We start from the raw sequence: 16,986 nt of genomic DNA, 5'->3' as shown, positions 1-16,986 counted from the left end.
AAAATAATTGTTGACAGCCAAGGTAATCTACAGTAATGCATGATAATCTTGCCATGGAGTTTCATGACAGCAGTGAAATTAACTCGTCATCACTAGGCTATGAAGTATTTCAGTATGCTGAATCTGTAGCACATATGCTTGAGTATAATACAATACTTGTTGCAGCAGGAAATGGGGTATTTTGAAATGTTTAAAGTATTGTGTCGTGCCTCTAAGAATAGATTTTTGTCTTTTGAGAGAACTGAAGAATTGTTGCCAGCCAATACACCTTCCAAAAACACTCTGAACTTAATTATATCAGATGTCAGTCCAAATACCAAAACAACAACATACTTCTCTCTATAATTATCTTGCCATTTGGCAATCCAAAACTACTTTCGGAAAAAAGGATTTTGAAGAACAGCTTAATATATCCTTGGTTTGCCAAAAATTATTAGAATTGAAACAGCAAACCTTGGAAGACTCCCAGTCTTCTCTCCATTAAGTCTGAAGTGGGTCTAAGGCACTGAACTGGTTATTATCAACATTCTTTCACATCACAGACCCACTGGCAAAGACTTGAAGAAAGGCCGCAGTGAATAAGCATAACGGTGTGTACAAAGCCTGTATGGAGGTGCCCACAGACACCAGATATGAACCCAGCCTGTCAAACATGTACTGTCTCTAATATCTACTATTGCAGTGACTCAGAATAATAACAGCAGAAGCTACCACCACTGAACAAACAGTATCACAAAATCAAAAGCATACCTCAAAATGATGATCAATTATCGCAAAATATTCTTGTAAAGGGATTGGGTCTGAAAAAGAACATGCAAAGTCCTTGCGGTTTCGTTTCCTGAAATATTGCTCAAGACGAAGAACAAGTTCCTTTGCAATCAACCAGATGTCTTCAAATTTTTCACTTTGAATTCTGTAACGCTCTTAAAAAAACAAAATTAAACAAGTTAGTATTTTTTTAATCCTCAACTCACTGGTCCCATCATGCACCAATATGACAAATTGTTATATTTATTATATTTTTATAATAAATATATGATTTGAAACAACACAACATATTGAGTATGGTTGTTTTCTCTTTGGCCCACACAGTTTCCAACATATCTTTATAATTACATCTGTAATTATACATTTTGTAGTTCCTCTTATCTTCATCTATTCGTTTAATTTATAACATTTCATGTTCATATAGAAGGAAGGAAAAACAAGTTTGTGCAGTCACTAAAACAGATGTAAAGAAAAGATTCTCAACACTGCACTTTACTCTGCTGTATCAGAAATACTCAAATATGCACAACACTAACTACTTTAATATATACAACATGCAACAAATTATACATTCTCAAACAACGATAAAGGAGTTGTTTCCTACAACACCACTTCCTTATGTAGTGTGAAAACAGTTAAGACAAGTCTGCATCAGTAATTTCTACTACTAAATCTTTAAGACTGTTTTAGTGTTCAACTGAGAAGCCAGTGTCATGAAGACACAGAAAACTCTTAACAGAATTTAAAGCAAGCAATGCCACTGCCTTATTACACTGCAGCTAGATCTCTGGTGAAAGCTCTGCCAAACATCTGCCTTAGTTTCTTGCTTCCAGAATTGGGACAAATACTAGGATTCCCAGCACTGGGAGATTTTTTTTTTTTTTTGAAAGGAGGGGTGCTGCTTGTGTGAGAGCAGAATTTGGAGAAGGTGATTATTACTTCCAGGTGTATTCTAGGCTTTCTCCCCCAGTAGGGAGAAAGTCTTTCTCCTCAATTCCTCAGGGATGAGCCCATTTTGAGGGTACGGTGGAGTATAAATTTAGTGAATGAATGAATGAATGAATGAATTGGGGGATGGGGGAGGTAAATAGGAGGCCTAATATATGCCCTTTTCAAAGAAGCGAGAAAGTGCAAATTTGTTACGCTTCAAAGTTTAAGGTACAAAATCCTGTGGAAAAGGCAAGTTAGTCTGTTGCAGTGAAAACAAAAGAGTCTTAGAGCAGCTAAAACAAAAATGTGTTAGTTTTTAAGGTGCCAGAATGATCTTCCTTTGTCTCCATTTTAAGGTGGTAATTAATGACAAGAAATAGCTTTGGGCACTGTTCCATCAAACCCGACCCAACAAACTTTATCCAGGAGTAGTTTGACCATTGTTGGCTGAATGCCTCCTCTTCCAAACAAAGGAGGAATGGAGAAATACAGTTTAAAAGCTGACTGCATTACTGTCTTAGCAGGGGCAGGGGGATCTCTCCAGCAAATCAGAAAGTGGAGAGAGGAGGTACATAATAATTTCATGATACTCAGGATGCCTCATCTTTTTAAAATGTGGCCAGATATCCTTCCCACAAAGCAGCATTATCTGCCCACCCAAGCTTTGTGGTCTCCTTGCTTGTTAGTTCCTGTTCATCTTCTTCCCCGTTGCAAACAAAAAAGTGCCTAATAGGGTTAACTGATAATAGTACACACTGCCTATTCATTGGAATAGGCAGTATGGAAGGGACTGCAGTCAAAAGACGAAACACAACCTGTCTCCAAATGGTTCACTGAGACTTTCCCTGGCTCCCCACCCCCCAGGTTCAATTTAAACCAATAATAAGGCCCTGTCCGAACCTGACTGGGTTTTAGAAGAAGACGACTTCTTATACACCACCCTTCTCTCTGAATCAGAGTCTCAGAGCGGCTTGCAATCTCCTTTATCTCCTTCCCCCCCACAACAGACACCCTGTGAGGTGGGTGGGGCTGAGAGAGCTCTTACATCAGCTGCCCTTTCAAGGACAACTCCTACTAGAGCTATGGCTGACCCAAGGCCATTCCAGCAGGTGCAAGTGGAGGAGTGTGGAATCAAACCTGGCTCTCCCAGATAAGAGTCCGCACACTTAACCACTACACCAAACTGGCCTGCACCTCTGTACCAAACTGGACCCTGCACCTCTGTTTGGTGTTGCATACCTGAACAGCCAGATCCCACTCCGTCCTGGATGAAAAATTTGAAACAATTCTCCTGTATGTTAGCTCACTGTTCTTTGTTCTTCAACCTAGCATCTCAGGAGAATGGGGAAAATATCTTGCAAGTTTGATTAAGTCTTACAGGCATGATGTATGAGGCCGAGGATGGGATGGGTCCTTCCCCATTCCTGGCCATAGTTTCTAAGAGGCAGCAAGCAAGGCACTAACTTTGCAGCTTGTTTTTGCACTGAGGGTCTGTTGGAGGGAAAGTCAGCCAGCAAAATTCTAAAATGAGAAGTGTGAAGGCTCAAGGCATGCCTGAATGTCACATTGACAGACACCCAATCTTCTCTCTCTTCTAGCCCCCTTCCCAAAATTAAAAGATTCCAGTCATGTGGGATTTATCAGTGGCAAAAGGAGAACATCTGCACACTGTCAAAGGTTACTTCTTCACGTGGGTTTCAAACTCTAAATTAAGGATAACCATGGCTAACAAAACTCAAAGCAGACTTCAACCAAGATTAATATTCAGTTCAGTTCAGTCCAGACCTTTATTGGCATAAAAGCAATAATGATTCACAATCAGAAGTAGATACAAAGATCTGAAGTATAGTAAGAACCATACATAAAACAATCAATTAAAATAGCAGCCAATGATACAAATCAAGAGTAGACACCCAACAATTAAAATACAGTAGTACGCCTAGATTTAGTTTTATAGGCTCCTACTAAGAAATTCGCAACACATATAGTATTGAAAGGGTAAGAAAATGGGGAATTCAAATAACATAGAGGAGGAAAAAGGAGAAAGGGAAGGGAAATAGTATACAAGCCTAATGACATTTCCAATTAAACTACAGTTAAAAGACCAGGAGCTTTTACGCATACACTGGAATTAACAGAATAAGAAGCATATCTATCATCTCCAAGTGTTTTAATGGATGATATTCTGCACTATTGTCTTTGCAAAGGTGCTTGTGAACGTCTTACACATAAGGTTTAAAGCGGTTAGTGCTTACTTCTATTCAGGAGTCGTTTTGTAGAAAAATAGGTTGTGGAGCTCATCCAGGGATTGTTATGCAGCTGCACCTACTATTCAATGGACAAGGAGGTGGAACTCTCAGAAAGGTTCAGGAGCTGAGCTTCTGTGAGCTCCCACTGAAGCTGAGGCCTGCTTCTACTACTTAGCTAAGAATACACAGAAGCCTATTCTTCCGCTATATGGCAACTCTTCTTCCCACAGGTCAAATAATAAGATTTGTCCAGGGGGGTGAGGGTGGAGATGTTTTTGCAGACTGCTTGCACATCACCCATTAATGCAATGGGCCACTGATAGGGCTAAGTAAAGGCTAACTAAGAAACAAAGATAATCTCTTAAAAGGGATTTATGAAAATACTATATATTCACTCATTCAATACATTTTAAATTAAAGCTGTGAGGAAAAGTGAGGAGGAAGGCGGGAACACAAAACAACACAAAGATTTGCTTTTTGAAATGTAATGTTCTACATTTAGAAGCTTGGCAAGCTTAAAAAGCACTGGAGTTTAGTCCACTACTTATTAAACATTTTCATAAGATTAGTAATCCAAGATTGTATACCATTTCTATTGGCAGAATTCCCAGAAAATGTATTTAATTGATGGGACAATGACAAATGCTATTTACAGTGTACAAGGAAAATAGGCAAGTTTTATTCTAAAACATGTCCTTTTAAAATCAGAAAACCATCTGTTAATGATAACATTCAACCTCATTTTCAGATATATTTCCAGCATAATAACCGGATATTTTGAAACACAACATTAGAGTACCATTTATCGAAAAATTAACCCATTTAGTTTCAGTACTAACCTGGTGCTAATACCTTAGCTTTAGTACTAAGATGGTTTCAAAGTCTTCCTAAAATTGTATTGACTAGCAAGAAATTATTATAAGTTTTACAGGTTTAGCATTAAATGAACATAAAACTAATGATTTTTATGCATTCTACCATGATAATAAAAAGAGAATAGATTATGGAAAAACAACTACAGATTACAAGTGAATATGGTATACAATCTCATTTATTAGTTGCACAATTCTGCTGAAAATAGACGTTAAATACTACAGCAACTGTTTAGTAATAATGGATCTTAGAAGGGCCAAGTTAAAAATTAAGAAACTACTTAAAGATTTTTATCAAGAAATCTCTAGATAACAGTGGGCATAACAGAATGCCACTTTTCAATTTAGACTGTAGAAACTATGATAAATTTGAGAATCATCTAACGCTGTTAAGAATCTAACAGGAGCTCTATGAGAAGAAACCAGGGGCACAAACCAGAAACAAACTTACAACATGCATCCACACTTTTCACCCTTCAGTAATTAGCACCAAAGTTGATGAATGGTCCTTTATTTTTCAGCTTGGTCAGTGAACTCTGGATCTTATTATAGCATGGTGTTAGACTCTTGTTCAGGTTTGAAATATGGACTAAACACCCGCACCCACATAATTTATAGAAGTGTTCTAGAATTGTCATGTGCTCTGTGAATCCTCTTTGGAGAGTTCTTTTGTTTCATCAGAATATGCAGTAAACATATAAAGCAGCTCTTAACACAACACAACACAATAGTGTGAATATATAACTTCAAGCACACTATGGTACACACAGTTATCTGATTTACAGTGCATCTGGTTCTATTTTAATACATGAGACTCTCCCTCTTCTTTTGTTTTTAGTAAGCTGTTTTATTATTTTATTTGGTCTTAATGAAGAAATGCTGCTGATTGATTTTTTTCCCTCTAATCAATCACTATGGCTGTCTGCATGTTTTGTATATTTCTATTTGCTATGTTCTAATTATCCGTATGTGAGCCCCGTGGAGCAGAGTGGTAACGCTGCAGAACTGCAGTACGAGCTCTCTGCTCATGACCTGAGTTCAATCACGGTGGAAGCTGGGTTCAGGTAGCCGGCTCAAGATTCTTAGCCTTCCGAGGTCAGTAAAATGAGTACCCAGCTTGCTGGGAGGGAAGTGTAGATGACTGGGAAAGGCAATGGCAAACCACTCTGTAAAAAAGTCGTGATGCAACGTAACCCCAGAGTGGGAAATGACTGGTGCTTGCACAGGGGACTATCTGAGTATAAACAATTTTAATTAGTAACATATGGTAGTAGAACTATATCTACAACTTATAAAAAGCTTAAGATAAAAAAACATCATTCTACCCCACATCTTACTTTTCTCCCACCCCTCCCCCCAATAGTTGACCCCCGCCAGTGTTATTTTTTTAAAAAAAAACAGATATTAAAGGTACCTTTAACTATCAAGAAAAAACAAAAATTGATTAAGAAAAAGATCCCCCCTTCAAAAGTTATATTCTTGTCTTAAAGGTCTTAATCTTCAAAAATTGTCCAATGTCCTTTTATTTTCCACTCTTTTTCTACATATCTTCTGAATTTCTTCCACTCCCGATTAAAAAGTTCTAAATCGCAGTCTCTTAGTTTTCTTGTTAGCTTGTCCATTTCACTCCATGACATAACTTTAATAGTCCAGTCCCATTTTTCTGGTATTTTTTCTTGCTTCCACAACTGCGCATACAATGTCCTAGCAGCTGAGAGCAAGTACCATATTAAAGTTCTATCTTCTTTTGGGAGACTATCTTTACCTTTTTAATTATCCATAACAGCTACAGAAATCAGTAAAAAGTCTCACAATTTGTTTCAACAAGGAAGCTATTCAAGCAGAAAAAAAGGAAATGAGCAGTGTAAAAGTGTAAATTATTTCTCTTACACCAACATTTATTGTACAATCCTTACTGAGTCACAGTTAGCAAATCAATGAAGTAGCATGGGCAAGTAGTTAAATAATCCAGGAACTGCATGAAATAATCAGTATCTAAGCCATATTGCACCAAACACTAGAACAAAATTCAAGCAGTAGCGTGGGAAAGCTTATATTGAAACTATAAGTATCACACCAGATTTTTGAATAAACAAAACCATGAAGAAAATGATTGGTGGGGAGAAAGATCACAATGGGAAGATTAAACACCTCCAGCTAAAAGGTTATTATACATATCAGCTAGCCAAAGCCTCTGCTAGGATAATTTAAACTTCTTCTGTGAATGAGCGGACACTGATTTCCTCCAGCTGAAATCTTGTTCACACATGTGAATCATTTCAGTTACCAATCTGGTAAAATAACAGTGCAATCCTAAACAGAGTTACATCCTTCTGAGCCCACTGGACCTAGGAGAGGGTAATTGTGTTTAGGACTCCACTGAAGAATCCAAATAACCAATTCTAATTTTAGCTCAGATGTAGAACTATGTATAAAAGTTTATAAGACTTCTCAGATGTTTGCTATGGAGTGTTCCACTTCAACTGTTTAATCTTTTTTGACTGTCAACTTAAATATTAAAAATCACACAACACTTCAAAAATGCTCACATAACCAAACACAAACAGAAATGCAGCCTGTAAAAGTGAATTAATTGATACTGTGAGAGTCCCTAAATAACTGCTTGTCCAGATGTTTCCCATCAATGGTGAAAGATATTAAGACCTTTTACAGATTAAGAACTCATGACATCAGTTCTAATAGAGGAAAGCTCACATATCATCAAATCTAGATGATTCTACAAGGCATCCCTACAAGCTAGATAATCACTAGAAGGGTCCTTTAGCAGATATTCCTTTGCTATTCATAACCCCTTACTTTATAGGCAGTTTATAATTACTGGCAAAAACTCTATATGTTTTAAAATTAATTAAAATGTCAAGCACTGCACTCAAGACAACTAGTATTTCATACTGGTTAGAGTGTTGGACCTCAGTCCAACACTTGGAGACCAGGTTTAAATTCCTATTCAGCCATGAAGCTCAATGGATGACCATAGACCAATCCTCCTATCTCAGCTTGACCGACCACGGGATTGGTATGGAAATGAAACAGGAAATGGGAGGGGGACGAAATGTACACCCCTGGGGAAAAACAGGTTTCCTACCTGTAACTGATGATCTTCGAGTGGTCATCTGTGCATTCACACTGATGGGAGTAGGCGCCAGCGCCAATCTCGATTGGTAAACTTCAAAGCTGCGGATTTCCGCGCCACCGTCCCAGTGCACATGCCCAGCAGCCCCCACTGCGCATGCCCACTGGAACGGCAGCGGACATCCCGCCAGTTCCTTCTGGCCGCCACGGTAGCCCCTTAGAGGGACCGTTCGCAGCGGGGAAGGCAGGCGGGGAGTGTAAATGCACAGATGACCACTCAAAGATCATCAGTTACAGGTAGGAAACCTGTTTATCTTCTTCGTGGTCTCTGTGCATCACACTGATGGGAGATTAACAAGCTCAAGGCCTACCTGGCGGAGGGTGCGACGGTCCATCAAGAAGAAACCGACTGCAACACGGCCCGGCCCACAGAAGAAGCTTGTCTGCACCGCAGGTCCAGCGCATAGTGCGCCACGAAGGTGTGTGCAGAAGACCACGTGGCAGCCCTACAGATGTCCTGCAGGGGAACTCCCTTCATGAACGCCTCCGAGGTCGCCACCGCCCTTGTCAAGTGGGCCCGCAGCGGACCGGGGAGAGGCGTCTTCCGAAGGAGGTAGCACAGGTGGATAGTCCCTGTAATCCATTTCGACAAGCGTTGCGAAGTGATGCGCTGCCCCAGAGAGGATGCAGCATAAGACACAAATAGTCTCGAATCCTTCCTCGAAGGACCAGTACGATGCAAGTAAAAGGAGAGCGCCCTCTTTACGTCCAGGGCATGAAGACGGCGTTCAGAGTCATTAGCCGGAGAGGGGAAATAGACTGGCAGATATATGTCTGTGTTGAGGTGAAATGGTGAGACCACCTTGGGCAAAAAGATGATGTCAGGTCGTAACATTACCCCCTCAGCAGAGAAAATCAGGTAAGGGGAATCGCACCTAAGCGCTGCCAGCTCCCCCACCCGCCTGGCAGAGGTGATCGCCACTAGGAAAGCCATCTTCCACGCCAGGAGCTGAGCCGAGCAAGTAGCCATTGGCTCAAACGGCCTACCCGACAATGCCTTCAGGACCAAGGGGAGATCCCAAGCTAGAGCAGGCGCCTGTACCGCCGGGTACAGCCGCGCCATACCCTTGAGGAACCTCTTAACGTCAGGGTGAGTGAAGGGTGAGTGGCCATCTATCTGCACGTGTTCTGATGAAATGGTGGCTAAGTAGACCCGCACCGAAGACGGTGCCAGGCCCTTGTCCAACAAGGCAAGCATAAAGTCAAATATTACTGACAAGCCCGCTGTCTTGGGCTCTGCAGAACGGTCCGCTGCAAATTCGGCAAATTTGGCCCACTTGGATGCATACGACCTCCTCGTAGAGGACTTCCTACAGTTCAGCATAACTAACTGGGCCCTATCCGAGAATCGGGAAACCCCAGATGCCACGCAGTTAGGCGTAGGTGAGGGACGTCGTGGTGCAAGACCTGCCCCTGATGGGAGAGCAGGAGGTTCGGGACCTGAGGAAACTGGTGGTAAATCCCTTTGGACACTAGCTATATCCGAAAAGGAAATAACAAAGTTCACCGACCGTAGCTGGAGAGATCAACCGATCAGCGTGGCGGTCAGAAGAGAACTGGCGGGATGTCCGCTGCCGTTCCAGTGGGCATGCGCAGTGGGGGCTGCTGGGCATGCGCACTGGGACGGTGGCGCGGAAATCCGCAGCTTTGAAGTTTACCGATCGAGATCGGCGCTGGCGCCTACTCCCATCAGTGTGATGCACAGAGACCACGAAGAAGATAGGGGAAGATAAAAATCAACAACCAGAACCAACAAATCAACAGACTGAGTTCTCCAGGGTAAGGCGGTTTATAAATCCAATCAGTCATCAGCATCATCATACATCATTCCCCTATGGTGGTAGCAAAATAGAGCACCCCAAATGGTTGAGACTGTGCGGCATCCACCTTTGGTCCATCAAACCATCAATGAACTGTTCTTGCATTGCATTGACTGACTCTGTTCTCCCCCATCCACTGCTGGCCCCAAGACAGATGATGATTGGCCCTCTGGGGAAACTGCTAGGTAGTGGCTGCTGTTAGGCAACTAACTCTCTCAGTAAAAAGCAACCAAGTTTGGTTTTCTCAGTAAAAGCCAGTGGGGGAAGTCCTGTCAGATAGGGCTGCCAACTCCAGGTTAGGACATTTCTAGAGATTTAAGGGGTGCAGCCTTGAGAGTGGGGTTTGAGGAGGGATCCCATATACCCCCAACCCGGCCATTTCCTCCTGGGGAACCACTGTTGCCAATCTCCAAGTGAGGGCTTGAGATCACTTGGAACTACAATGGCTCTCCAGATGGCAGAGATCAGTTCCCCTTGAGGGTGGTGGTGGAGTGAATGTCTTCACCTGGGTTGTTGGGAAGACAGCAAGGGGGGGACACTCACCCAGAGCCTCTTTCCAGAGCCCGATGTATTTTTCTCCATAACAGGTCTTATTACTAGTTCAATATAAGTCTCAAATACAAGGTTTGAAGGAACTATGCGACTTCTTCTACATGTTTAAATGGGTGTAGGACTGTGTTCCTCAAGAAGAAATTCCCAAGAAACACAGCAAACCAATTCTGAAATCAACAGGATTTTCAGAAACAGATGATGTCAAGGAGTCCAAGCCTGAACTCCATGGGTCCCCAAGACAGTTGTACACAAGTAACTAGACTGTTGTCTTAAAAAAAAATTATACATTTATTTCAATTTCTGTCAATATGCAAATCTAGTTTATAGTCAACATCATGCTGTCAGAAAAACTAGCTTAACTATCTAACACTTTTTAGAAGCGGCACAAACCTTAATTCCCAAATCAAACGCCAAAGCTTGAGCGTTCTCTATGTTGCCAGCAACTGCAATTCAAGCAGGTCATAATTTCAGGCCTTAGTTTATCAGGATCTCAGCTTGTCTCTCTTCTTCAGGACCTTAGTTCAATTATAGTTTTTGGGCCCAGCAACATCAGATGAGGTTGACATCCAATCAGGACACATTTTTAGGAAAAGCCTTTAGAACAGGGGTATCAAACTCATTTTGGATCTGACATAAACAAGACCTTGTCGGGTTGGGCTATGGCATCTCATAAAATGTAATGCCAGGTAGTGTATATGTAAACTTTATAAAAGACACAGAAAAACTCAAAAGATTTTTTAAAAACTCAAAATATGCTTAAATGATTAGCACTCTTGCAAAATTTTGTTTATTTCACAGTTTCTGGTAACTGTTGTTCTGACTTCTTGAACCAAAATCTGGAGACAATGTCTGTGCTGAAGCAATCATGAGTAGGCTGTTCAAGTGTTGTTCAGGTGGCAGTGGTGGTGATGGGTGGCGGTAGCGAGCAGAGGAGGCAGGCAAATTAGGCACTTGCATGGGGCACCGGGAGGGGAGGAAGCCCAATTTGGCACCCCCACCCTCCTGGTGCCCTAGGCAACCACCTAGTAGGCGAGCCGACCCTGCCCTCAAACCACATTTTTGACACCCCTGTTACTACCTCACCACCCAATTCTTCCCCTCCGATTACACAGATTGAAGGCACTTGTGGGAATCACTACACTTGTCAGTTTATGTAAAGATAAGCAGTTTCTAGCACATGCTGGGAAAGTGAAACTGAACTGCCACGTAGATCATCTAAGTGACAGAAGGTGGCTGGTTGCCAGATTGCATCAGCCTGAGCAATGTCAGCATGACTCAGCAGGAAGCTGACTGGTTACCTGGCTGGACCTGATGTATAAATGTACAGAGACACTTTACTGTGTGTGGGATATGTATGGTGGAGAGCAGCGGAGCATTCTGTCGGATTGGAGAGTGGAGGTGTAAATAAATTGTATATAGTGGTTTTAACACTACTGTGTGCAAGCCTTCATTCTTTGCATCACTAAAACCACCCTCACTAAGCACAGGCGCATCAACACTCTGGTGCTGAAGATAAGAGCTGGGTAGGCCAAGAGACTAATTAGTGACACCTGCAGGATAGACCAGGCCTGTTACTCTTCACATTAATCCTATGAGGAGAGGCAAGGGGTGTTCTGCCTCATAGATGGTGATTTTGCCATAGAGGTTTCCTGGCCAAAGAAAGAAAGTTCAAAACACCAATGAGCATACCAAAAGGTATCTAAAACTAGATTTTACTGGTACAAAATACAACAGCCAGGATCCTATTTGGGATGTGTCACTGCAATCACACTAACTCAGTTTTATGCCACTTAGCTTCCAATTTGTTTCCAAGCCAAACATAAGGTATTGTTTTTGACCTTTAAAGCCCTTTAATGACTTGGGCCCCAAATACCTAAAGGATGATTTCTACATTGCCAACTTGCAAATTTGAGATCTGCACAAGAACCATAGGGATCCAGCTTTAATGGAAGCTTGGTTGGCTAATCTATTTTCTGCCCCCTTATGGAATGCAGGAGTGTAAAATGACCACATCCTGGAGAGTCATACAGGCTGGACTGACGACTTACCTGTTCTGGGGAACCTTTCATTTAGTTTCAGGTGGATGCAATGTGGTCTATATTATATTGTTAGTGTGGCTGGAAGGGAGGAAGTGAAAGAATGGTCCACTGCTCAATTAGGACACAATTCAACATTAGTAGACCTCCCTATCGATTGAATGGCACATGTAGTTTAAGAATAGCCCTGAAGCATTCAGTACAAGTCTCAATGGCTACCAAACTGCAAGTGTGGTCACAGTAAAGACCACCATGTGAAAACCTCATCTATACCTTGTACTCACGTGATGTTTTTGCAGCTAGCAATGTGATTTTGGAGCCGGCAAGTAATTGAAATCCTAAAGCATTCGGTTGATCGTCATCAGTCTGATCATCAAACTCTTTAAGAAAATAAATAAAGCACAATTTAGTTATCCTGTTTCATAAATATAAATACTAGATAAAGAGAATGATTAACAGCCGACTTCCTATATGGGATTGCACACTTTTCCCAGATGGTTCTTTGTGTCATTAATTATTAGACTTGAACATACACATGTCCCTTATTTAATCTTTGTATCTAATTCTGAGCAAGACCCCCAGTGTAATTTTTTTTTAAAATCTTCACCACAGATAAGGACAGTATGATGGACTGGATAGAACTCTCAATGAGTGACAGCTGGAGGAACTCACTGTGATTGGCTGACAGCCTCTAATTATAACACTAATAGTTGATAGAGGCAGTGAGGGAGAAATCTCTTCAGTCTGAGACAGAGCTGCAGTCTGAACAGAACTCTAGTCTGTGTGAGACTCATTCTGTGTGAGAGTCTGTGATAGAAGGAGCTAGCAGATGCTCTTTTGGGAAGACTCTCAGTTTGTGGCACAAAGTGTCACAAGGCAGAGCGAGTTCAAAGGCCCTGGTGAGGAATTCTGATCCCAAGACTAATGGGCAGACTCCATTTGTGTGAGAGATCAGAAACACACTGAGAGAGGGACAAAGGTTCCTGTGTCAGTTTGGAATCCCAGTAGACAGACTGATATCCCAGCAGAGAAAGGGGACCAGGCAAAAGGGTTGACGGGCCAGAGAGAAGAGGCCTCAAAAGTGCCAAAGTCCAGGGTTATAGCTCTTTCTGAGAAGAGAATAACTAGATCCAAGTGGGCAACCGTGTTGGTCTGAAGCAGTTGAACAAAGCAGGAGTCAAGTTTCACCTTTAAGACCAACCAAGTTTTATTCAGAATGTAAGCTTTCGTGTGCTTTCTAAGCACACTTTGTCAGATGAGAGGCTCAGGTATTATTTTATAAGACAAACTGTTTCCCTCAGCTGGACAACACTCCTTACAATTTACCTTTATGGAATTGTTTCTGACAAGCATTACCTGATCCCCTCGTCTGATGAAGTGTGCTTAGAGCGCACACGAAATCTTACATTCTGAATAAAACTTGGTTGGTCTTAAAGATGCGACTTGACTCCTGCCTTGTTCAAGAGAATAACTAGTCTGCCAGGGAGAAAGGGTCTGAGGTGGGGAGATCTGACACAGCCACAGTCAGTTCCTCAGAGAGAACTAGTGCAAATATTTAAAAGTCAAGACCTTTTCCATTAAGGTTAATTGCAAGGAGTGTTGTTCAGCTGAGGGAAACACTTTGACTTATAAAATAATAACTTGCCTGCCAAAGGCGTTCTTGTTTTTCAGTTTGTTTTTCTGCCTGCTCTTAGATTCTACAAACCTCTGTTCCTATTTCCTCCCTTCCTAGCCTATCTGTTTAAAATAAATCTTATACTGGTTTTTGATATAAAAATGCTACCAGTGCCATTATTTTGTTTCTGACAAGTAAAATTTTGGTTCACCTGAGAAACTGGGCAAGGTGTGACAGGAATTAAAGAGGTCCCCTTTGCCCCTCTGGCCCTGGCTCGTCTGAGTCAGGTTTGTGTATGCTTGTTTTACATTTTGTGAACACTCCTTCTCAGCGGCCATATCAAGGTTATTTAAGCCACTAGGATCCTGCTTCCTAACTCATCTCCTCTGCCCCAATTGTTACGACTGCATAAAGCCTTCTTGGTTTGGAATTCTTGAGGCTTTCTTCAAATAAGGATGCATAGAACTTAGATTTACTCATTCAAATAAAGAACAGCAATACAAATGGCAATTATTGTCTACTATTGTAAACACGGGTTTAAACTTGGCCACAGCTCATGCCCATCTACAGATCATTTGGGCCCTACACCTGCCCAAAGACAGTGCAGCTCCGGAAACAGTTTCAACATGTTCCTGCAGAAATAAAGTAACTATTATTGGCATGTTAGATAACATTATTTAAGTGAAGGATAAAGTGCACATCTGATAATCAGAGAAACCAGGTAACCAAATATGTATTTCATTTAGTCATTTTTCATAAATCTCCCATTACTAGCACAGGATGCAAATTACCATTATCTGAAGTCCTACCTGGGAAAAGAGTACCAATGTTAACTGAAGGTTTGTTAGTGTCAATGGTTAACTTGTGGGTTGCAATTTTTGAAGGCAGAACAGAAATGCAAACTAGTTTCAAGGGGAATCGAAATTTGCACTGGGCAACTCTTGGTATACCTGAAAAATAAAAATGCATGCACATATATAATTTTGTAATTATACAAAACACACACACAACTGTTGAGAATAAAACAGTGTGGTTTAGGCATAAAGTTTTTATTCTGCAAAGATCACTAAAATAAGAAGCCAGTATGATACAGAATCTTTATTCTGCAAATCTGTGACTGATTTCACCCCTAAAATTCCCAATTTTAAACGATTTATCTCTTAAGGAAGGAAGCAAGATTATAACGTATAAAAAAAAAGATACAAATTTTTGCACAAAGCAGGACTGGGACGTAATAGCCGTTCGACCTTTATATATGTTGACGATAATTTGGATCTAATGGGTAGACAAGGCAGAGAACTATGCCTGGGTGGAGAGACCTTCTGTCAAGCTCCCAGATATTAAGAAAGCCTGGGTGAAGAAGCTCAACTAGAATTTGCTGAAGGCAACGTATGAGAAAAATGCTAAGAAAATGGCCTGGAGAAATGACACAGAGCTCCTTCCCAAAACAGCAAGATTTGACTGAAGGAATCCTTGTTGAAGTATAAAAGGGAATGGGCCATGGCTCAGTGGCAGAGCATCTGCTTGGCATGCAGAAGGTCCCAGGTTCAATCCCTGGCAATTCCATTAAAGGACCAGGCAGGAGGTGATGTGAAAGAAAACTGCTGCAGGTCTGTGTAGACAAGACTGACTCTGATGGACCAATGTATGAAATGGTATCAAGCAGCTCCAGGTATGTCTACAACAAATAACAACCAGTTCCTTGAAATAACAAATTGGTAGGCCAACTTAGTCTCGAATGTATGGGTGTGGTTGTGTGCTCTCCCTCATTAACTATTTCTTTAAAGGGGAGGGACGATGACTCAGAGGTAGAGTATCTGCTTGGTAAGCAGAAGGTACCAGGTTCGATCCCCTGCATCTCCAACTGAAAAGGGTCCAAGCAAATAGGCATGAAAAACCTCACCTTGGGACCCTGGAGAGCCACTGACAATCTGAGTAGACAATACTGACTTTGATGGACCGAGGGTCTGATTCAGTATAAGGCAGTTTCATATGTTCAACAGAAAAATACCATCAGAAATTGAGAAAGTATCAGAATTTAATCCATGAGAAGAAGTTTACCAAGGAAGAACTTTCTTTTCTCTGCTGGGGGTGGGGGGTGGGGACTAAAGAGTAGTACAACTGGGGGAACACAAAAAATTCCTTTGACAAGCCCAAATTTCATAGCACCGATCAACCCCTCATGTTTCAAGCACTCTCTGGAATGCTCAATGTACAAGAGCATATTGCCACCCCACTGAATGGGCCAGGATACGTTCCAGAACAGCCAAACTGGAAGAGGAATGTCAGATGTATATCCTTAGTCATCTGTACTTAAAGTAACAATGGATGGAAGAAAACAAAGAGAGTTTGCTTCCTTATTTATACACTTGGTTCAGTCTACGTAAAGCCCAAGAGACTCTCATGATGAGAGAATGGCTAGGTAAGGATTACCTTCTTTCAGATTCAGGTTAATTATTATTACGGTACATAACCAATAAAAACAATTTTAAAAGCCAATCCATTCAAATCCAATGTACAACTTACTCAAACATTTAGGCATGGTTGTTACAGTAGAATAAAAATATTTGAAAAAGGGAGCTTTGCAAAAATTTAAAATATACAAAAGGGACAAAAACGGTTGAGATGCTGGCAGACTTAAATGCTTATAAGTCAAAAGACTCTTTCCTTCAATGCAGAAGACTGATAATGATTTTGTCTCCTCACATCCCACCTTCATGTAGGCAGGGCTGAACAGGCTTCCATGACTTGGGAGGGTTGCTTGGAAAGCCTTAACAAGTCAGAAGCCTGATCCCTGCTGTAGCAGTAAGGGATTTATCAAGACCCAGTGGTGGATTTTGACAGGACATGGGGCCCTTGCTAATGACAGTCTCTTTAATGATACTTCCTTCTAACAAGAGCTTCATTTCTTCCATCCACAAATAAGAGAAAAATCCAGAGAATGGGAAGATTCCTGTCTGCCAATCTTAGCCTGTTTGTGGTCTAGTGAAG

The 16,986-nt window shown here is 41.4% G+C and overlaps 1 protein-coding gene across 1 annotated transcript in view; it reads right to left on the bottom strand.

The window, feature by feature from the left end:
• The window catches only part of BBS9 (Bardet-Biedl syndrome 9), a 316,421-nt gene that overhangs the window by 235,266 nt on the left and 64,169 nt on the right, over nt 1-16,986 (bottom strand). Inside the window, exons 15-17 of the mRNA XM_060247641.1 lie at nt 14,805-14,945; nt 12,665-12,760; nt 751-923 (exon numbers count right to left, since the gene is read on the bottom strand). Coding sequence (XP_060103624.1) covers nt 751-923; nt 12,665-12,760; nt 14,805-14,945 — 410 coding nt within the window. The remainder of the gene's footprint in view (nt 1-750; nt 924-12,664; nt 12,761-14,804; nt 14,946-16,986) is intronic.

This window comes from Heteronotia binoei, chromosome 10 (genome assembly GCF_032191835.1).
Source record: "Heteronotia binoei isolate CCM8104 ecotype False Entrance Well chromosome 10, APGP_CSIRO_Hbin_v1, whole genome shotgun sequence".
Classification (NCBI taxonomy): Eukaryota; Metazoa; Chordata; class Lepidosauria; order Squamata; family Gekkonidae; genus Heteronotia; species Heteronotia binoei.
Note: the sequence above shows the minus strand (reverse complement) of the source record. Positions and strands in the feature narration are given on the sequence as shown.